Source organism: Mercenaria mercenaria, chromosome 7 (assembly GCF_021730395.1).
Source record: "Mercenaria mercenaria strain notata chromosome 7, MADL_Memer_1, whole genome shotgun sequence".
Classification (NCBI taxonomy): Eukaryota; Metazoa; Mollusca; class Bivalvia; order Venerida; family Veneridae; genus Mercenaria; species Mercenaria mercenaria.
Window position 1 is genome coordinate 6,942,966 of NC_069367.1, and position 24,508 is coordinate 6,967,473.

The window sequence follows — 24,508 nt, forward strand, 5'->3', positions numbered from 1 at the left end:
TTCTAACGATGTCATAATGACATTCAGAGCTCACTTAAAATTTGACAGGTGAGTGGGAAATAACCGTACTATTTTTAGACTTTAAAACGATCAAGCGTCTGGATGATCCAGATGTGTGATGTCACGCATTTTGATATTTTGTGTCATTATGAAAATAGGGACGGTAGGCTAATGTCCCCCGGGGGCTATTCCTGGATATTGCCATACTTGTTTCTAATTTCTGCATGAACATAAAAAAACAATGCTTTTCCAGTATTTCAAACGACTTATTATGCAATGTTCATATGTTGTCACTAATACAAGTTTTCTCATAGAACCTTCCATTTGGTAACTACTTAGAACTTTACATGCACCTGCCATTCGAATCAGAAATAAAATACTGCATGACCCAGTTGAGCTGAACAAACAATTTGTAACCACACAGTTAGTTCAATGAAATTTATTGTCGCATTACACAAAACAAATATCCAACCCAAATAGTTTAAACAATTATGCATTAAAAGGAAATTCTTGGAAACTGATGATAAAGTTTGATGAGTCAATACTACCAATGACAAAAATAAACGAATGCTCCATTATGAATTTCTTAAAAATAGTTCTCCTGCATTGTATCTTACAGCTGAAGCTTAAGACAACAAAACAGTCTTGGCTGTAAACAGTTTCTTTATCTCTAACGCGTTTTTAGTCTTTCCAACCATTACTTCCATTCCGCTGTTTTAAGCTTTTTGTGATATTTTACCAGTTTGTCATGATGCATTTTATCTCTACTTTTACTAGTCAGCTATGACATATTCGTAACTGTTATGTAAAAAATATTTTTTCTTCTTATTCAGTTCAGTGTCAGTAGTATTTTTAAAAATGTCTGTATCTGTGAAAAATCATATTTCACGTCTCTCTACGTCATGCCATCAGTAACAAGGACCACAATGGAAATATGGGTTTTAGTCTCTTTTGTGTGTTATTCTTGGTACTGGTGTGCAAGAGATGGTTCATTACTCATGTTTGTGTATTTAATTTTTAAATATTGGTATATTTCTCACAAACTCGCGATCACTACACTCTTGTACATTAAATATTTTAGTACACTTTACGTAACAGTTTTTGCCAATACTTGTATGTTATTGCCATAAAAATGCACATTAATGTGTTCGTAAATTATAGATTATCGGGAAGCGATTTGCATACCTATTGAAAAACAAAAAGTCTGTTATAATTATTTAACAGAAAAGTCGAAAACTGTCTATTATATGTTCCAGTTTCTGTTTCCGACAAGATGGCGGTTTAGGGCCAGTCAGTTATTTATCACTTCGTCATATTATGTATGAGAATAGACTTATCGAGACGCAGCTTTGCGGGAGAGGTACATTTAAGAAGTACATTTTATCGGAGACGACAGAATATGAGTGGCAAATCTATGACTTTCGCTCTTCAAAAAGCTTTGTCGTTCTGGTGTATTGGTGCGTTCATAACATTATTTGTCGTACCGGCGAGTTTTTTTATCGTTTGTGCGTGATGGAGACTCGGCTCGTCTGAAGGATCCCAACACGCAAAATAAGCAAGCTGATTCGACAAATAAGGTACTTGTCGTATTAGTGCGTTGGTTTGTCGTTCTAGCGTTTGAAGTATATTACAGTCTTTTTTATATCACCAACTACATTACAAAAAAATGAAATAAGTTGATTAAAGGGATGGCTATTTTACCCACCAGACTGGTCCTATGACACCGCCTTCTCGGAAACAGAAACTGAAATACTTATCATGACGAAGTGATAATTAACTTTGTTGGAACGGAATATGAAGTTTGCTGAACGCAGTAAAAACTACTATAGAATGAAGTTACATTGGATTTTGTGTAACGTAGTTTTGCCAAAAAAAGACCCTACAAATGTGTGTGTATTGTAATAGTAAATATGAAAGGACTTAGATGCAATACAATATCTTAACAAAACTAGATACATTTTTTTCATATTTCAATAGAATAAATTTCAAGCACATGTCGCTATCGGGATTTTAAATTCTCAGATTGCCTATTTAAATCAATTTGCATCCAAATCATTACAAGGAATTTCCAAAATCCAATCATACTACAAAACGGACAACAACCATTGCTGAGGCTCTAGACGACGATCTGATATCCAGTCCCGTATTCTTATCCACTTCAATACTACATCATATGACGGAACACAACACTACAGTAACCCTAGAATGCATGAGCAGGATATCCGATCCACTCTGTTCACTTGTTCCCTTGTCGGACTTATCCACGGGCGGGGGCTGACGAATCCCAATCATTTAATATGGAAAAACAAAGTAAAAATATACGAATGAATACCCAAATAGACTCTGAGGGCACGGCATTTGATAATTCTCCTCACCGGCCATTCACAACTAACATAGCATTGCCATGATTTCTTCTGATTCAATTTACTGACAAAAAGTTTAAAATGACAACTACCTCTCCTCTTGTGATTGGAAAAAAGCACTCAAGAGTATTACTAGTGTACCGAAATCTGTGGAAAAAAATACGGACAATGGATCTACTAGTTTAACTTACAACCTTCAAATGTACAACTCCCCTTTGCTTTGAAATTTACAGCTTAAAGACTTTCATTGTCTTGACAAGTTGTAAACAAGGTGTTGTTTTGAAGTATGCCGAGATAAATGCCATGTCTCACTGAAAAACAAGGGCCCTTTATCGATCTTTGGTTGGCTAAGGGCAGTTTGATTGACAGCGGAGGGCGAGGAGAAGACAACGTAATTTGCTGCAGCTGAGAGTACAATGGATCTACTCGTTGAAGTTGAAAAAGCAGCACACGCTCACAATCTACCATAACAACCTTCTTCAATCGTCCATGTTAGTGCATTGCACACCGTAAGGGGTCATCCGTTGGCTTGATCTTGCTAGAATATCGGATGCGGAAATTGGCCATATTGAACAATATGTCACATCTGTTAGACGCATCAAAATCAGTACAAACTTTATCACTCTTATCTTTGCAATTGATTTTCATCCCTTTGTTTTATAAAGGTTGGCTTTCTCATAACGAAAGCCACCACATATTTACTATATACTCTTTAATACTAAAATTGTTGCTATAACTGCACGTTCGGCCAGAATGAGAAAACGTGCAAAAAATGTTCACTTGTTCAAAATGCATTCAAATGGTCATTGACATGAAGTTGATTCTAAAATATTTCATATCATCATCGTCTTTAGTAATCGCCTCACGCTAGAAGAGTATAAATACATATATAATGAAATCAATCGACTTACAAGGATTTCCCCAGAAAATGCTCTATTTAAAGGTAGGCTCTGCTGTCATCAACCAACTTCCTGGTTCATAATTACGTTTGCCAAATAACGGAACAATATTTTCAGCAGAGGCAAAAGCTATTGACTTTGCCCTTAATTATGCCCCATCGAAGAAGCGGTTGTATATTGCTTTGCATCTGCCGGTCGGTCGGTCAGAGGATCCGTCTGTCGGTAGTGCGAACGGTTTCCGTCAAATAAGTTCTGACCAGAAAAAGACGTGTTTTACATGTCGTTTTACCTATAAAATAAAGACGTCTTTTAAAAGATGTTTTAACGCCGTCATAATAACGTCTTTTTCTGTGAGAAAATTCAAGCTTTCGTTCTTCTAACAACAAAATCATTTACAACATATACAGTTAGAAAAAGTAACATTAGATATATGTTGGATCGAAAGTTTGATCATTCCATAATAGAACTGGCGGGTATAGCATTTGTATTGTATTTTGATTATACAATTTATTTTTTAGCGTTCTGAAAGTCATGAAAATGAACTAAATCTTGTAAATGATATTTTGTTACCTTCCACAAAATGTTACTAATTGTTATTAAAATTGGCTGTTATCGTTTTTCATAAATGGTGAAATTACTTTTAATTATAGTTAAAATATTCAGGAAAGCAATACTATCATGATTAAAACTGGCATGCATTGAGAACATTTATAACACCTTTCTGTAGCAAAGGGTCTGCCTCTCTACACATGTTATCTATTAGTCACGCCTGTATCCTGGTATTTGTTTACACAATAAAGACAGAACAAGTTTATACATCATGTACAGTGATGTACAGAAGGATGACCTAAAACGAAGTGAGTACAATACTTAAACAATATTATAACTTAATGAAATTTATTAGCCTGATGTGTTTATAAAATATCTATTTTAACACATTAGATTTTTTTATCTGCATTTTTCTAAAAATCTTACATATTTACAAAGTAGGAGCGAATGTTTTCATAATAAAATGTTTTTAATATTTTAAATGCTTCCATAACCAGTAATTATTATGTCTTCCCCCACTGGGAGACATGTTGTTTTGCCCTGTCCGTCCGTCCGTCCGTTCGTCACCATTTCCGAACAATAACTTGAGAGCCATTTGACCTAGAACCTTAAAATTTCATAGGGTGGTAGGGCTTCTGGAGTAGACGACCTCTTTTGTTTTTGGGATTGCTCCATCAAAGGTCAAGGCCACAGGGGCCTGAACATGGAAAACAATTTCCGACCAATAACTTGAGAACCACTTCACCAAGAATGTTGAAACTTCACAGGATGATTGGTCATGCAAAGTAGATGACCCCTATTGATTTTTGGGTCACTCTATTAAAGGTCAAGGTCATAGGACCCTGAACATGGAAAACCGTTTACGGTCAGTAACTTGAGAACCACTTTACCCAGAATGTTGAAACTTCACAGGATGATTGGTCATGCAGGGACAGATAACCCCTATTAATTTTGGGATCTCTTTTATAAATGTCAAGGTCACAGGGGCCTGAACATGGAAAACCATTTCCAATCAATAACTTGAGAACCACTTGACCCAGAATGTTGCAACTTCATAGGATAACTGAACATGCAGAGTAGATGACCCCTATTGATTTTTGGCTCACTTAATCAAAGGTCACAGGATCCTGAACATGGAAAACCGTTTCCAATTCATAACTTGGGAACCACTTGACCCAGAATGTTGAAACTTAGTGGGATGACTGGACATGCCAAGTAGATGATCCCTATTGCAGTCAACCATCAGTGTCTCTTTGACTTTCGCTCCTGTCCCCTGTTGACTTCGTGCCTATATGACTATGCATTGGGGGAGAGATGCGCTTTTCTACAAAAGCATCTTCTAGTTTTATTCATGAAGCAATACGCCATGATATTTTATTAATTTTATGTAAAGATATTATAATAATAAAGTAACGGCATTATCCCATTCAATCAGCATTTGTTATTTATTGTCAGTTGTCAGAAGCGACAGGCCACTCATACTGATATATGGTTTAAATCTAGGTCACTTCCCATCATGGTTATATCAATATGCCTTTCAGAGTGCGGGTGAGTCTGTCGCTTCTTATATTTGTTTCCTACTGACAAAATAAATTCCATATAACATGCAATTTAAAGAATGCCCTATTTTGGTTTGTTACTTACAGTACTCTATATATACTGCTAACGAATGTGATATATCAACATCAAAATGTACATGTCTGTTTCATTTAACAAGACTGAAATATGCAGAGTGTCCCTTCTAATTTCCTGTGTACCCTCCACAACAGTCGATTAGAAAACCAGCTTTTGTGAGTGCTCACTTAGGTTATTTGTTTTCTATGCACCAACAGGGAATGCAGATATGTCAAGGGTCAAGCCTGTGGAGGAGGACTATGGAAAGCCATTAACGCCTGAGAGACTTGACGAAATGATTCAACGTGTCACTGGATGGGCTTTATTAAATGGTTAGTAAGCTACAGTATAATTTCTACTCTGTCTTTGAAACAACTGGTAATGTTTTTTCAATCCTTGTCTTAACTCAATATTATAGCCACAAATGATTGTCTCAACATACATTATACATACACTATTCAAAGTTTTATATTTTAAAACATTTTAATTATATAACTTTAACTTTATAACCGTAAAGGTGCTCAGAGGAAGATAACTGCCACTGAATTTCGTGAAAGAGTCGAACCTGTGGCGATTACGTTGTTTCCTAGTATATTACCAGTCGATGTTCTAAGGAAAGCAAAATCGTTACAAACATCATTCCAGACGTTGATCTACAAAGTAGCAAATGACCATGAATTCATGAAGGAATGTTTCAGTGGGTAAGTATTAATAAAATATCAAACATATATGATTATTTTCTGCATTACATTTGTGCAAACAGTCAGTGGTTAGTTCGTTCTGGCTTTCAAATGCAGTCATATCCAATCGCCGTGCATGTAACACACACACTGTCAAGTTACAATATTCTAATTTGTTATTGAAAGACTTTGAACAGCAACCACACCCTCACGATCCAAGCGCAAGCTTGGCTCCAAGAAAATACACAGTTGATCAATACTCTAAGTTATAGGCAGAATAACATTTCTGCTTTTAATTATATGAATCGTTTAAGACAATTTTATTATTTTCCTAAAATTTTCAGGTTACTTAGTGTTGATGCCTTCACTAAACAGCTGTGGGACATTTATGAAACAGTTACAAATGAAGGTCCGGCTCAGGTATAGGATTTGATTTGATATTTGCTTTCTGCTACATATTATATACTATACAGCAGGCTTGCGGATGGTCGGTGGCTCTACCCAGGGGCACATCCATGCCTAAAACAACGTTCGAGCGGAACATTTGGTCCATGAAAATCTCGGCAGTTGTCACATGACATGATAGTGTAAGTTTAAGGCTAACACAAAAAGAAATCGGTTCTATATTCTTCATTTTACACATAAACTTATATCTCGCATGTTAAAATAGTTAGTATTATCAAAGGAAACATGTATTATAAAAAGGAATGATAAGGTTTTATTGTTTTTAGACGATAAAAAAGGGTATTTTCAATCTTGTTGAGGTGTTAGCATGTGTGTGGTGTCTGTGTGCGTCCGTGTATGCGTCCATGCGTGTTTGTGTGTGTATGTGTATTAAGAGTAGTTTTCAAATAAAGTTCAGTCATAAAAATTACGGTGTCAAGTCGTAGCAGTGCTTTATAGTGCAGCACCCTGTAGACACGTGACATGATACCCCACCCAGTCACATTATACTGACATCGGACTGACCGGTCCTAGTACTATCTGTCAGGCGAGACAGCTACTAAGTACCATTGTTCACGTCTTTAGTATTTCCTCTTTTACATATTACCTCTAGTAAAATTGATCACAAGGCCTTAAGTAGTAAATCGTTAATTGTACAGGAAGTATCTTTTACAATCACACGAAATGATTTTATGATGGAGTCTACGGAAGAGGACGGTGCAAAACAAGACTGTAAGCAGGTTGAAATCAACACTTTTGCTGCTTCTGGATGCGGGGTAGCCAACAGTATGGTAGACGTTCACAGGTAACTGTAATATGGCAAGAAATAATAAGAGGCTTTGTCTCGCGGAACATGCACATGCAAACTTGAAAAATGTTTGAGTGCATGCGTACGGAGCCCATTTGTTTATCATTGTATATCTGCAAGCAGTAATTAACATCAGAATCGCAACTGTCCGTCTCCTCTTGAAATCACCTATTACATTCTTATAGCATTTGATTTTTGTACAAAAAAATCTGTTTAAGTATTTTACTATATATCTAGATTCATTAAGTGCATTTACTCTGTTGCAAAGAAGATTCCAATGTTTTAATAAAAAATGGTACCTTCATTCTTTACCCAATTGTCCGGTACAAAATGGCCGATAATAATTAAATGCAAAAATGCATTCCTTGATCTCTTAACATTTGAAACTCTTACGCAGAAATGTTCACATTATGCTGCATTTAAACAAATAGTTTAAAAATGTGTAACTTCCTTGTTCACGTTACTATTATTTCAAACGGAAAACAGACAGGAAACTAGAATACATAACTTGGTCTATATGTACGCCTTTATCCTAGAATTATGAAAATTCCGCTTATGATAGTGGGCTTGAGGTGTGTTGTACATTTTCATTACTTCTTACGGACAGACACAGTCAAACCGAGTCTGTTATTATTTTGTTTTGTTGCGTTCCTTATGCTTCAAATGGATTTATTTTAGGTTTTATCTACTATTTCACCATATCATGTTATGTTAGACCATTTCATAGCTGTTAGTTTCTTTACAGATACAGTTTGTCATTGCAGGACTTTCCATTCGAAGAAGAACAGGTAATCTCTTAATTAGCGAAACTTTCAAAGTTATCCACAAAAGGTAATGGGCCCGTAAAGACAATCGCACTGTCCGTTCGTTTATGTATTTTCCGTGTGCGACTGAGATAAGCCGCACCCGTCCTGTCTGGTGTTCACTAATAATCTTTACTTGGTCATTTTCTCTTCCTTTCGTACATCAACGACCTTTCTTTATCATGAATATAAATATAATGTTAGTGTTAGTGAAAAAAGAAATGACATTGCCTTTATTTAACAAATCAATCCGCCAATCTTGCTAGCGTGAGATAAGCGATATAACCTTCAGTTTTGCACTTTAGTTGTTGTTATTGCTGCTGCTGTTGTTATTGTTATTGTTAATGTTTGTGTAGTTGCTGAAAACGTAGCCTCGCAGATAATTAGTAAGTATTGCTTACTGTTTTACATCATTGGTAAAAGTCCATTGCTAGTGAAATTGAAATGATTCACATGACAGTGGTAAGCCACGTTTGTAACAACTGAGTATACAAGCATTATTTCCCATCGACTTCTCACATCCCTTTTGTATTCTACAGAATACAATACAATATAGTTCACGAATTCCACACTTTGTCTTTTTCCTAAAGACTTTACTCTGTTGTTTATTATCATACCACTGAATACTTTATTCTTTTTACAATGCTACTGATCTATAACAAGCACGACAACTGTCACGTGTAGTAATCTAATATGACTGTCTGAGAGAGTGTTGATGTAAAAAATGTCCAATCTGGTGTTCTAATTAACTGGGTGACTTCAACACAATGACAAGTGTTTGTCTTTATAAAATCTCATTGAGGAGGCGTCAATACCCTAAATTTTCGTTCATCTTCTGATAATCGGTTTTACACCCTTAGGCCAAATAATAAAAAAAGCATGAAAACCAAGAAAAAAGATCAAAACAGAAATTTCATATTCATATTATGAATGTATACATGAATTTATATACATATATTTTAGAATGGATTAGAAAGGTTACGACAAAACCTAGTTAAACTTAAGGAACATATTTCATTTTTTGCAGAAGAATTATTATAGTTATGTTTTATATGTATAATGTGTTATCTAGATTAATCTTATTGTATATTTTAGTTACCAGAGAATAACTCTATAGATGGACTGGCACAGGGCCTCGTTAAAGCATGGCAGCTATACAAAAATAAACGGTAAAGTGACGCTGACTACATTATTCAACAGTTTATTTGTTTTGCTGAGCTTAGTAACGTTTTTTCAACAGTATTTTGGAGCAATTAACGTAACCAGTATCCGTTTGTTCTCTGTAAGTAACGGACAATTTCCCTACCTTGAATCAGAGACTGGAGAAGAAATACATTTGACATTGTTTTAAGTAAGTCATTCATCAAGAAGAACATCCGCCCTTTCCGGGACTCGAAGCTTCTGCTTCCTAATTGGAAGTCTATCTTATTTTCAAAAATGTTTCATTAATAGCAGTCTCCTCTAGAAAGTATTTTTAACATAAAAGGTATAATGGAAATAGAACACATAAAATCCGTTCAAGACTGCAATAGTTTACTGAAAAAAAAAGAAGATAATTATGTTAGGCGTAAAAAAATGTTTGTTTCCGGTAACATGCTTAAAATAATTAGTGAGGGTTTTTTTATTTATTTATTTTTTTATTGAGTGGGACTTTTCGGAAATTATTTTTGTGTCAGAAATGAATACAAATAAGGTGGTTGTGCCTTTAGAGCATCAGTAGGTTGATTTCTAACATCACTGATCATGTTTAAAGCATAATAAGGGCTGTTTAGCAAAAAAAATCTCCAAGGCCATAAAAACATTCAGGGTCGGGCCAAAAATTTAGGGTAGGTCTGGATACCAGAAACAAATAACTTTTTACGCTTTATATAAATATGTTTAATTCTGCCTGTACCTTATTCTGACAATATTGCTGTACGTTCACAATCATTCCATGAAGCTTTCTTTCAGTGCTACAAATAGCTTATAAACGCTATTGACTTTAAATGTCTTTCATAAATAAGGGGACTGTATGGTAATATCATAAGTTGTATAAGTCCTTGATACGTAAATTATATCACATTTAATACAAAAACAACTGTATTTTCCTTCAGATAAAGCATCAGACAATATCATCACATTACAACGTGTATGCTACACAAACTTATCTCGCACGTTAAAAACGAATTGTAAAATACTAATACTTCCCTGTTGCCATTAGATGAAACAAATACTGTCATATATAGCTGGAGTTTATGTGTAACAAGAAGTATCTTTAGAAGAGATACACTGCCGCATTAGTAAATACACACTTTAAGCTACGAAACGTGCATGCCCTCTGCACTTTTACATACGATCGGGTAGCTTTAAAGCAAAAATGTAGTTTTTTAAGTTAAGTTTTCATGTTTTTATGTAGAACATATGATACAGAACATATATTTTACATCATAATCATATTAATCATAATCTAGGAAACTTTGACAAAAAATAGACTAAAAAGGAGGGGCCGAAAAGTGGGGGACGAAATGACCATTTTATAAATCGTCAAGGGATACGAAATGACCAAAATGGGGATGAGTTGACTAGGGGACGAGTTGATTGTAAATCGTTCACGGGAGATCACTCCGTATCAGAGTGGCAGAGTTGGCAGGTTGGTAGTTGAACTCTGCCGCAGTTTCACTACCCAGGGGATTAAGGTTTATGACGTACTTGGCTATTTCCACAGGATAAAACTGATTAACAAACAGCTCAGAGCACTGCACACCCCTTAGGAAAATATTATCTATTCCATTCGAATACTTGTGGAATTTGTCATCCACCAATCAAAAATACAGTTTTAATCCGCTCTTAATGACCTTCACCCCAGAAATTACAGGAAGTAAAGCTGAAATCAATTCCTGCGGCCGGGAAAACACAAATTGCAATAGCAATCTTACATGGTGTTTTCCAATATTGAATATGCAAGTATTCACATGTTGCATGATCTAATTTAATATGAAAAGACTCTAAAAGTTTTGGAGTTACATAATTTCTTTCAAGTTGAAACATTTGGTCAATAGTGGATTTATAATTCGGGTGATTTTCAACAAAGATATATTTTTGAGAAAACATTTCCGAGGGAAATACTTTTTTTTCGGCATTTCAAATAGTTATATTTACAAGTACTCCTTATGGACCAACGGACAGGTATGTGAAACTTATTGGATTTGGCAAGAAACACAATTTGTTTTGGACTTAGAAAATCCTGGTTAAAATTTTGAGAGAAAGTATATATGGCTATAAATTAAAGGCATATAGCTTTTAAACTTATTCTTTCTTTCTCTAGGACAATTTCCAACCTCACTTGGTCAAGTCCCATAATTCTGACATGTATTATAGCAAAAAATGTTCCCTTTTGGGCTTAGAAAATCCTGGTTACAGTTTTGCATGCAAGTTACTGTCTCCAAAACTAATGCAGATCTTGAATTGAAACTTTACATGTGTCTTTGTGGTTATATAAATAGGTGACAGCATCAAGTCCTATAACTTTGACTTACATTTTGGTTAAATTGTGCCCTCTTTTTGACTTAGAAAATCCTGATTAAAGTTTTGCGTGAAAGTACATGTAGCTATTATTTAAAGGCATATAGCTTTTAAACTTATTTTTTCTCTTTCTAGGTTAATTTCCAACCTCACTTGGTCAAGTCCCATAACTCTGACTTGTATTTTCGCAAATTATGCTACACTTTTGGACTTCGAAAATTCTGGTTAAAATTTTGCATACAAGTTACTGTCTCAAAAACTAATGCACATCTTGAATTGAAACTTTACCTGTGTCTTTGGGGTTAAACAACTAGGTGATAGCATCAAGTCCGATAACTCTGACATGCATTTTTGCCAAACTAAGAACTGCGAAAATCCGGGTTCAAGTTTTACAGGCAAGTTAATATCTCCAAGTCTAATGCAGATACTGGACTGTAACTCTATAGATATTTTATCAATTATGGTAATATTCCAGCTTCTGGGACAATAATTCGAGTAGTCGAGCATTGGCTGTCTTATTGACAGGTCTTGTGTGTCTGCTAATGGCACACAAGTGACAATCAAAGGATACGGAAGAAGCTCCGGCTACAGATAATATGTTCCACTGCAGTAAAAACTGGATTTGTCCTCGGCGTAAATGCATACAATGAAAAAACGTAATTCTATATTTCATCATGTTTTTCATTCTTTTTCATTAAAAGGTATATACGTTAGTGTTTCTGTAAATTTGCGTTTTAAATGATATTCTTTTCTCTTTACAGTGCTGTCATATTGTTTGTCGTTGAACCATGTACCCCTGACCACCGCTGGTTGGAGAGAGGCGTCTACCGTTTAGACAGATCAATCAAAGTAATATACAGAACATTTCCACAGCTGATAATCCAGATGTCGTTCGGAGAAAATAGAAAATTAATTGTGTACGATTTGTGCTTCTTGTAAAAAGCGTCAAATGTTAAATCATAGCCCGCGTTTGTACACTATGTGGCAAAGTCCAAAAAACTTGTAGCTGGAAATTCTTTGTAAATGGACTTCTTTCTAACACCTCATATCATGCCCAAAATCAAATGCCTTCTGCATTGACCGTTGATTTATAAGTATCAAGACGGTATATATGATATGCAAATAGTACTTAGACAATTTCAACCATTGAGTAAGAAAATTATTGAAAAGGCTTCTTGGATTTAATCTTATAGTTTTTGACATTTTGTTTTGAGATAAATGCACTGAAAATATTAATATTTGACGCACAAAGCAGGTGTGTGTGTTTTTTGAAATATGAAATAAATGTTGTGTCTTTTTTATTTCGCAGTGACGGAGCAGAGGTTGCAGTTGTTTACTACAGATATGGATATGCACCTAAACATTATCCTACAGATGCGGTAGGTCTACTCTGAGAATAGATAGAAACTAGTTCTTAGGTCATTTTTGGAATGTTTATTTCTCCGATTTTATCTATGTTAGGAGTTTCTTACCTCTAGAAAAGCAACATGACAGCACAACAACTCGACAAATACTAAAAGTGTCGTTCTGTCGTGCTATCGCATCGCCGGGTAAAGACACGACAGGACGACAAAGGACAACAGAAACATTTTATACCCACCTAGTATACGACAGCTCGACAAAATATGTCAAGTTGGCGGCCTTTAACCGACTTTTTTGTTAAATTTGTCGAGCTGCCGTGTCTTGGTGTCTTTTGGCATACATGCGCACAACACCCCGCCCCCGGTGACACAATCTGTTCAAGAATACAAATATATCTATATGTAGTTGATGTGCACATGACAGCCTGAAGACGCCATCATGACAACTCGACAAACAGAAAATGTATTGTTCTGTTATATTACCCAGGTCAAAAATAAAGGACATCCAAAAAGACATTTTTCTATCCAAAGACAAATAATAAGTCCGGGACTTTTCGTAATATCATTTGAAATTTATTCAGTTATTTGGCGATGGGGCGGAGACACGACAGCACGACAATACAACAGCTCGAAATAAAAGCATTTTTTGTCGACTTGTCGTGCTTCCGTGCCTTTGCCCCGCCTAACACGACAACTCGTCATAGCAGAAATTACGGTGACAATAGTAAACGATGTAATCTCTTCACGTCAATGAAGATACTAATAGTAACAGATATGTGGATTTTTTGACAGGCGCAGATATGTGGTTATTTATCTTATTGACTTAGTTATTTTGATTTACTTTTTGCAAACCATCCGAATAATAGTAGATACAAATTGGACATTTATCAAGAATTTGTTTTCATTTGAAGAGAATGAGAGACGGACACAGTATAACAATACCCTGCATGATCAGGTTATTCATCATTTGCCTAATATTTTCGATTTGTTTTCAGGAATTCAAGTTACGATTAGGCATGGAGAGATCTCGCGCAATAAAATGCCCTACCGTCGCAGTTCATCTTGCTGGCTGTAAAAAGATACAGCAAGTGTTGGCCGAACCTGGAGTATTGGAGAGATTTATAGATGATACTGATGTAATAAAAGATATTAGATCTACATTTGTAGGATTATACAGACTAGATGCAGTGAGTATCATTTATGCCCCCGAAAGCCGGAATGCAGTAATCAAATCGCATGTCCGTTCGTCCCTTCCTCGCGTTTTTCCCGCATTACTTACATTAACTGTTGCATCAATATATTTAGGTATTCATTTTTTTTTAAATATCATTGTCCGACCATTATTCTCGGTTTTAGGAGATAAATCTAAACAGCTTTGAAATGAGATCAAAGTACAATATGAGAATCATAAGAAGTCCGCTGTGTAAATATATCTCTACCACAAACTAGATTTTGAATTATCTCCCTTTTCTCATTTTACATGGGATTTGCTTGTCTGGAGGATATCTTAAAAGGTATATAAACGACTGATTTCAAACTTGGAATATAGGTAGATGGTGGCGTGAAGAAGTGGCTTGCATTAGTTTGTTACTGAAATTCTTGCTAACATTACAGCGATCTTAGGGAAAGTTCTTACAGCTTAACCTAACTGCGTTTGAAGACTGGATAAGCTAGTATGATGATGTTATATATTGCAGAAAGATTCAAGCAAAATAATAACGCAAGCTATACAGACACCTGAAAGATTTGTCCTTAAACCACAAAGGGAAGGAGGAGGTAAACAAATTAATCCTCGTATTATTCGGATGTAACTGACACACAGCAATGCTGTAAAACAATCTAAGGTTCTTAAGATCAGCGTTTAGATTTTGCCATATAAACCCTTACACATTTTCAAGACAGCACTTAGTATTATGCGTTCAGAAATCAAATAAGGAACGCACATATATCCTATTATATTCTGTTAACATTTATGTACATAGGAAACGATATATTTGACGTTATCACAGTGGTTAATGGTACGCAATAATTTTGAAAGCATATAAATTGTTAATATGAAAGGTTACGGGGAGAGGAATATTAGTGCTAGATTTATCCTGAAAATTGCATGGACTTTGTAGATTTGTAAACGTAGGTAGCTTCTCAAATACATGATTAACAATTTATACTTTGTAGGGCTACTGCTTTCACGTTACATATTTCAGGAAATAATTTATTCGGAGACGACCTAAGAAATTACCTTGAGAAAATAAAAGAATCGCCGGAAAGATCTGCATGGACACTAATGGACCGGATACAAGCCAAAAGACATAGAAATCGTCTGATACGAGCCGGTCTTGGACCCGAATGTAGGAATGTAGTCAGCGAGCTAGGAATCTACGGTGTTCATATCAGGTTAGCACTTCAGTGTTCATATCAGGTATCACTTCGGTTTTCATATCATATATCCACTTCGGTGTTCATATCAGGCATGCACATAGTTCATGTGTCATGTTTATATTTTAACGTTTTGATCAATTTTTGAAACAGCTGATGCATCTATCTGTCCAACCTTTCTGTTCAGCTAGAATATTAGCCACTGCACTTCAGTACATCCCTCATATCAAGGCCAAGGTCAGACGCCGTTGATTATACTGTTTTTCATCCAGCCAGTTATATTCTTAAATACACTAAAACGATATGAAGTTCTGTCAACATTTATTTGGAATTTTTTTTTTTGAAAAAAGTGGTTAATTTGTGCGCGGAAATTAGTTTGATAAATTCCCTTTTTTTAGAAAGACAGTTATTTTCAATATCAAGGATTACGAGGGCTGCACATCATTAGATAATTTGAGGTACGTATTTAGTTTAAAGGGTTGACTTTGTATGCATTTTATATATTTCAAAAGGACACAATATGCTTTTTTTAAGATATTCAAACATTCCTGTAATTCTTGCCTCATGTTCAAACTATAAAATATAGGCTATACTGGTCTTCAAACCGTTTAACAGGCATCATCAATTACAAGAAAGGTTATGTTGACTATCAAATTCTGCTGATCTTCCCCGTTTAAGACATTATTTCCATTATCTAAATAATTTTGTTTCATTTTGTGATTATCATTTTCGTTTTGCTTTTAATAATTAATGGTCTCATGGCAAATACACACACCTGCTGGATTATACATAATTGTATTGTACGATAGTATGAGTGACTGATAGTGCTTGGTACTAAAATACAGTGTTTTTTAACCCTTATCATGCTGAACACGATCGATTATGCCTTTGCGGCCTGTGTAGATCATGATCTGCACTGTTCGCCATTCAGTCAGTATCTTTTTGGTGAGCACTCCTTTTAACAGCGAATGGTACTGTCCAAATTGAAAGATGGACAAGTTCATTATAAAACTTTAGCAGGGTAAGGGTTAACCTAAGGAGCAAACTGAATATGTTAGATGTTGGTATTTAAAGCGATGTGAAGTTTCACGATAATTAAACAGGTGGCGCTAGATTATGTTTTAAGCTTTTGGTTAGTAAAACCCAATAAAATGACTACGGCCTGGCAAATAATTTAATCAGAAGATGTTGGTGTGACAAGTTGTTTACTGGACCTAACATAAGCATCTTTTATATTTTCAGCACTCCTTCCTCAGTGCTGGAGAATTTTGAAAGTGGATATTTGATACGTACCAAGTCCGAAGAAGCAAACGAAGGAGGATTATGCGAAGGGATCTCATGTGTCGATACGCCATTTCTTGTTTAGTTGCTGGATAGTGTATGAACTATTTCAGAATCTCGGCTGTTTACGGCATCTATTTATACGTATAAGAGTATTTTGACTTACTTCGAGCACTATTCATGTCTTAAAGCTTGCCAAACCTTTTAATTCCCATCCAGTTTACATTGACAAGATATCTGTATGTGTTTATAAAAAAATCATGTATACACTTTGTTATCCTGCAATTTTGAATCCCCTAAGTTTACATATCATTTTTTAAATATTAAAACAACTTTGCCGCTAGGCGTTTTCAAATATTTTGATCAGACCTACAGGCCTACCGAAACGAAGTGATGAAGATGTATAAAATGCCAAAGAATTTTAGGTTTACTTGTACAGAATTTTAGCAAGCACTTAGCAGCCCAGCTCCTTACGTTAAAATTTTGTATGAACATGAAGAGAAACACTATTTTATTATCTGTTTTGAAAAGTGACTCTTTCTCTTAAGGTGTGTAACCAACAGTAACATCTCGGAAAAACTGGGATTGTTTAATATTTTTAAACAAGTGTGATTGTAATTTGCTGTATATAAGACAAGTCGCCACTAAATCTAAGTACAACCACTTGCATAAAGGGAACAGCTAAGGGAAGGGCAAAAAGTTGTCTCTTTAATAATACAACGTAGTTTGTTCTTTAACAAATAGGAACTATTTTAAGGAAACAATCTCTTGAGCAAGTTTAACATTGCACTTACATTTCTATATTAAAAGGCATGTCTTATTTCGAAATGTGTCTATTTTTTTTATTTGTATATGGACCTACGCATTGTTCTCTTTCATTATTATTTTCATCAGTAGATTTTATCATTTTAAAATGCGTAAATTCATGTATTCCGTACTACGCTTGACACAATAAACACTTTCATAATTTTCCAGAAGACATGTTTATCAATTATACTTTTTCGGATTTGGTGCAGATGGAACACGCTCACTGATTTTGAAAACATTCAATACTTACACCAAAGTCTCACTGTGGGCGATAACTGCACGTCCGATCGAGTGTGAAATTGATTACTGGAAGCCACAGCTCATAGGTCAACTGTCGTATTCCGCAATATTATCAGGCTAAAATGTTTAATGATTTTGGGCCCGTTTCACGAAAACTCAATAGTTGTGTTTTAAGTTTACTCGTAAGGTACAACCTAAACGATTTCACAAAGCTCATATCTATGATTTTTTTTCCAGAATTACTTTGGTGCAAGAAGTGTTCAATAAATACGTAGACTGGCTCTTCAACTTTATTTCCGTTATGTGCAATTTAGTATAACTGTTACCTTATAACCTGTAACATGTTCGCTAGCAACTGTATTTATTATCACACAGTACAGACTAAGAGGTTATTTGATACCCATAGTAACGCGCTAGCGGCCCAGTCGACGTTTTGACATCTTGTAAAATCATCAACAATGCAAATAAAATTACATAACTTTCTGCAAAAGAAAATCACATATATTCGGACCTTTATATGAGAAAACCTGTATTAGTGAAAAAAATCAAAATTGAGATCACTAAGGCCAGCTTATAATGAAAATTATCGAGTATTCTAGTATTCTCTCCCTTGATTATCCATTGTGTTAAAGCAATTCCATTTGACTGGATTGTCTCCCTTAAAAATAGCTAAAGCCGTATATCAATAATTCACTTCCATAGATTTTGCAATGATCGTGGTATTGCTTTGGACAATACATTGAAATAAAGCCGGCATATTATCCCGTAGAAAGCTACATAAAGTCACAATCGTCTGCATTTTAGTTTCTTGATTAACTTTGACGTTAAATGGTAGCAAGGAGCTTTTACCTTATAAACCTTCACCCTGCTAAATTTCTAAAATAGACTAAACCATCATTTAATTTTGGGCAATACCAATTATCATTCGAAGGGGTATTTACTGAAAATTTACTGACTGAATAGGAAACAATGCAGACCATGACCATGATCTTGGTCTGCACTGGTCGCAAAGGCATAATCAATTGCCACCAGCAAGCTAAAAGTTAAAGTTTTAAATATGTTATCATAATGTTCATAAAGATAAAAACACGTACACATGTGTGCTAATAAGTTGTCATATATGGGAAAACATGATTTGTTTGCCTCTAAAGAGAAAGAAATTATAAATTTTAGTGATTTTCACTATACGCTCAAAGTAAGTGATGGTGATACTTTTAAATCAAGATTGGAAGCAAAAAGATATGCAGTTAAAATAAATATTTTTACATCAAATTGAAGAGTAGAAATAGATGTATAATGTCAATTCCGCTAAAACATTCACAAATTTAAAGAAATAGTTGAAATTAATCATTGAAAATAGTTTCCCTGTATAATCTATTGCTCAAATTGGGAAACCAATATTGATTATCATGTTTACTTTCAAGGGGGACAACCTACTATGATATGCCAGTTCAAATATATCAAGGGAGAGAGTTTTAAAAACGCTTATAGCTTTCTACTCAATCCTATATGTTTGTACATTTAACAATTTAGTGTAACAGATGTAATTATGTCAATAAAATACTGTTTAAACCAAATATATCAAAAGCTGGGGATAAAAATATCCATGAAGAACATTCTTTTACCTTTCAAATCAGTAAATTTGAAGAAATTATCTTAACTTTTTCAAGAGCTACAATGCTTTTAATTAAGTCACCGAAGGCATTTTGAGACGTGGCGTTAAGAACGTCATGAACGTAGTATGACGTCGTCATGCATGGCGTGTTTTTTTCAAGTCGTTAATGTAACAAATTATGCGTATTACTTACTGAACATCATACATTTGAAATAGTTTGTAAAATGATCTTACTGAAAAATTGTCCAACCGTATAATTTTGGTTTCATCACCGGTCTTTTATTTATACACCTCTATATTTTCATTATGCATGGTTGCCATGACAACACAAATAACATTTATTTGTAAAATATTGTAGAACTCGATTTGCCTTAGTTAACTGTACATTTCATCATCATCATCATCATGTATTACAATATACTTGTTTCTAGTTTCTGCATAAGAAAAACAATGCTTTTCCAGTATTTCAAACTACTTTGCAATAATTATATGATGTCACTTATACAAGTTTTCTCATGGAATGGCCCATTTTATAACATTTAAGTGACGTCTCCTTAAAATTTAACGTGAATCTGCCATTCGAGTCTAAAAGTTATTGCATGACTTTATTGAGTTGAACAAACAATTTGCAACCACAATTAGTTAGATTAAATCTAGTGTCGATTTATACAGAACAAATATCCAACCAAAATGTTTAAACAATTATGCATAAAAAGGCAAATCTTGGAAACTGATGATAAAGTTTGACGGGTCTACATTGCCAATGATCAAACTAAAAGTTTGGTCCATTTTGAATTTCTTAAAAATGGTTCTCCTACATTGTATCTTACAGCTGTAGCTTTAGACACCAAAACAGTCTTGGTTGTAAACAGTTTATCTAAAACGCGTAAGAACCTCATTTTGTTTCCTTCCATCCTTTCTTTCAGCTTTTTGTGGTATTTTACTAGTTAGTCATGACGCATTTTGTCTCTGCTTTTACTAGTCAGCTATGACAAATGTTTAGCTGTCATGCAAACATTGTTTTCTTCTTATCCAGTTCAGTGTCTGGAGTATTTTCAAATATTTCTGTATCTATGATAATTCATATTTCATGTCTCTCTACGTCATACCATCAGTAACAAGGACCACAATGGAAATAAGGGTTTTAGACTCTTTTTGTGTTATTCTAGGTACTTGTGAGCATGATATGGTTCATTATAGATATTTGTGTATTTAATATTTTTAAATAATGCAACATGATTGTTAATGTAACCATGAATGAACTCCGTTCTAAAGAAATCTATCAATTCCAAAACCCAGACACAAACTCAGGATCAATGATAAAGTTTTGAGTAGACAAAACAGATCTCTAATACTCAGTAATGAAGTTTTATAATGAAATAAATCTCTTATACTAAAAAATGAAACAGATCCTTAATGTTCAATAATGAATCAGTGCTCTTTTACTCAGTAATGAAACAGATTTCTAGCTAATACGCAGTGTTCAATAATGAAATAGATCTCTTATACTCAATAACGAAGCAGATCTTGAAAGTTCAATAATGAAACAGACCTCCAATACTCAATAATGAAACAAATCTTTAATGTCCAATAATGAAACATATCTCTAATACTCAGTAATGAAACAGATCTTTAATCTTCAATAATGAAATAGATCTCTAATACGCAGTAATGAAACAGATCTTTAATGTTCAATAATGAAATAGATATCTAATACTCAATAATGAAACAGATCTTTAATGTTCAATGAAATAGATCACTAATACTCAGTAATGAAACAGGTCGTTAATGTTCAATAATGAAATAGATCTCTTATACTCAATAATGAAACAGATCTGTAATGTTCAATAATGAAACAGATCTCTTATACTCAGTAATGAGGAGATATTTAATTAGTGACTTTTGTTTATTGCCAAAATCCTCAGATAGATAGGGTTTTTTTCTCGCACACTCGCAGTCATTACAATTTTACACTTTGAATAGTTTACTATTTTTTACGTTACACTTTTTGCCAATATCTTATTGTCAGAAAAATGCACATTAATGTGTTCACAGATTGTAGATAATTTGGAAGTGATTTGCATACCAATTGCAAAACAAGACGAATGTCATAATTATGCAACAGAAAAATCGAAAACTGTCTTTTATGTAGGAGAATAGAGTAATCGAGATTCAATGTTGCGGGAGAGGTACGTTTAAGAAGTGCATTTTATCGGAGACTACAGAAAATGAGTAACAAATCTATGACTTTCGCTCTTCAAAAAGCTTTGTCGTTCTGGCGTTTTGGTGCGTTGAAGACATTATTTGTCGTACCGGTGAGCGTATTTATCGTTCTTGCGTGTTGGCGACTTGGCGCGTCTGAAGGGCGCCAACACGCCAGAACGAAATGGCAAAAGTCACCATACGGACAAGTATATTACAGTCTTGTTTATATCACCACCTACATTACAAAAAATGAAATAAGTTGATTGAAGAGATTGCTATTTTACCCATCAGACTGGCCCTAAGCCACCGCCTTCTTAGAAACAGAAATTGAAACACATATTATGACAAAGTGATAAATAACTTTGTGGGAACGTAATGTGAAGTTTGCTTAACACTGTAAAAATCACTATAGAATGAAGTAATATTGTATTTTGTGTAACGTAGTTTCGGCTTAAAACTACAAATATTGGTAAAATGTAAATATGAAAGAACGTAGATGCAACACAATATATTAACAAAACTAAACATGACTCTCATTTCATAGAATATATATAAAAACTTATTACTGAATCACTGCATTTGTGATTATTGTATTGTATTGAATTTAGAATGCAAAATCATTGTGTCGTCATTAAAAACTAAAAAATAAAGAGGTTTTGTGATGTCTGTCAGGCGGCCATACTGTAGATCAAGTTGATTCGGATTGGCGAGTATTTTTATCAGCAGAAGACGATATCGTCCACAGATAATTTCAGTAAAGTTAGACTTAACATAGACATATTTTTGTATATTTCAATAAAACAGATTTAAAGCATTGTCGGTATCGGGATCTTAAATCCTCAGATTGCCTTTTTAAATCTTATTGCATTCAAATCAATTCATGTCAAGGAATTTCCAAAATCTAATAATACTAGAGAACAGACAGAACACTGATCAGGAGATCCGTTGCTGGGACTCAAGAAGACGATGCAATAACCAGACCCGTATCCTTATCCACTTCAGTACGCGAAATCAGACACCATATGAACGAGTACACCACTACAGTGACCCTAGTATGTATGAGCAAGGTATCCACTCCATTTAGTTGTTCCCGCGATGGACGGGGCGGCTTGTGAGTGACGAAATCTCAATCATGTAATACATGTACTGTAAAATCTGGTAATAAGTGCATATTCGAATATAAGCGCATATCAGAAGTAAGAGCTTACGGCCTTACCTTTATTCCGCATGGGAAAATACGCGCATGTCATGCCTTTACCGTAATTTTGTCTCGAAAGTAGGCGCATATCCGATTACTGGTAAACAAATTGGAAAACAAACAACATATGTAACAAAAAGACGTAATTAACGGTATTATACCATGATAATTGTTTATCATGAATACAGATGACTAGTGTATCTGTTGAATAGCCGATGGGTGTTAAAAGATCTTAACGTCTGTTGTCTGGTAAAACATTAATCGTTTACGATAATTATGCTTTTTGAATAGAAAATGTTCTCAGTAAATGGAAATAAAAGTTTGAATACCAGAAAAGTTGTTTGCGTTGTCATTACAGTTTATCATTCTTCTGTAAATCTGTGAAAACTATATGGATGAAATGCCTCTTAAACGCAAATCCTATTCTAGGGAAAAGAAATTAGAAATTGTTGACTTTCATAAAAGATGTGAGAATCAGTACCTAACATGCAAGGAGTATAATTAGATATTTGATATTGTAGATGAAAAAGTGTTGAAAAGTGATTGAATGGTCCGAGAGATTGAACATTATCTGCAGTATGATCATTATGCTTTCATTATGTATAAATACTGAATGCAATAAAAGGAAGTAGTTCACTGCGCATGTCCATGTCCATATTTTACTTTCGTTTTCTCAACTGAGGTAAGCACTGTCAATTTTCCAAATATGTCAAAAATAGGCGCAGCCGGCTTGACTATAAGCGCATATGAAATATAAGCGCATAGTTTTGGCTTAAGTATAAGCGCATATCAAAAATAGGCGCATAAAAGTGCCACTAAATTTATTATAAGCGTATACGCTTATTTATAAGATTTGACAGTATGGAAATTAAAAAAAAACAAATAAACACGGCGGCACGGAAGGTGATAATTCTCCTCACCGGCCATTCACATCTAGCATAGCATTTCCACGATTTCTTCTGATTCAATCTACTAAAGTGTAAACTGACAAGTACCTTTCGTTCTGCAATCACACGAGAGTATTGCCGGTAAACTGTGAAGAAATAACGAACAGTTGATCTACTCGTTCAAGTTGAAAAGGCAGCACACGCACACAATGTACACAACAACCTTCTTCAACCGTCCATGTTAGCGCATTCACACCGTAGGGAGGAGAATTGTTGTCCTGATCTTTCTGGAGTAACGGATGCGGAAATTTGCCTTACTGAACAATATGTCACTGCCGCTAGACGCATCAAAATCAAACGACTAGGCAACGAAATCAGTACAAACACTGTCATTCTTATCTTTTCCTTCATTTATAAGGTTGGCTTTCTCATGACAAAAGTCACCACATATTTACTAAATACTCTTCAGTACTATAATTGCTGCTTTAACTGCATGTTTGGTCACAATGAGAAAACGTGCAAAGTACTTGTTCACTTGTTCAAAAATGCATTCAAATGGTCATTCACATGAAGTTGACACATGCACTCGTGAAATGCGTTGTGTGAATTGCAGCGAACAACATTTAGCCAAGTCTTGTCACTGCAAGCCATGGAAGATCGAAAAGGAGATTCTCCATGTCACATTTACAAAAATTTGACTTCCAGAAGCTAGACAAATTTCCAGTGTCAAAATTAAACATCCATCACTCGCACGAACTTATTTATCAACAGCAAAACCTGTCTCTAGCAAAACAACATAGTGTATTAATGCGTTCACTCAAACGGATCAGGCGAATATTCCAAAAATGTCTCATCCAGCTTCAGTAGCCAGTAAATA

General features: G+C 34.7%; 1 protein-coding gene across 6 annotated transcripts in view; it reads left to right on the plus strand.

Annotated features, from left to right (window-relative positions):
• The first annotated feature begins 3,987 nt into the window (after window positions 1–3,987).
• The window catches only part of LOC123554983 (glutathione synthetase-like), a 38,338-nt gene continuing 17,817 nt past the window's right edge, over window positions 3,988–24,508 (plus strand). The window contains exons 1-14 of one of the 6 annotated variants that reach the window (XM_045345449.2): window positions 3,988–4,119; window positions 5,644–5,757; window positions 5,943–6,126; window positions 6,450–6,525; window positions 7,209–7,354; window positions 8,103–8,145; window positions 9,256–9,329; window positions 12,423–12,578; window positions 12,971–13,040; window positions 14,018–14,209; window positions 14,720–14,798; window positions 15,227–15,416; window positions 16,641–16,776; window positions 17,228–17,727. In XM_045345449.2, the coding sequence (XP_045201384.2) occupies window positions 4,083–4,119; window positions 5,644–5,757; window positions 5,943–6,126; window positions 6,450–6,525; window positions 7,209–7,354; window positions 8,103–8,145; window positions 9,256–9,329; window positions 12,423–12,578; window positions 12,971–13,040; window positions 14,018–14,209; window positions 14,720–14,798; window positions 15,227–15,416; window positions 16,641–16,764 (1,485 nt within the window). In that variant the 5' untranslated portion in view covers window positions 3,988–4,082 and the 3' untranslated portion in view covers window positions 16,765–16,776; window positions 17,228–17,727. Of the gene's footprint in view, window positions 4,120–5,643; window positions 5,758–5,942; window positions 6,127–6,449; window positions 6,526–7,208; window positions 7,355–8,102; window positions 8,146–9,255; window positions 9,330–12,422; window positions 12,579–12,970; window positions 13,041–14,017; window positions 14,210–14,719; window positions 14,799–15,226; window positions 15,417–16,640; window positions 17,735–24,508 lie in introns of those variants that run through there. The other 5 variants (XM_045345448.2, XM_053547466.1, XM_053547467.1 and 2 more) reach the window with 5 other exon arrangements.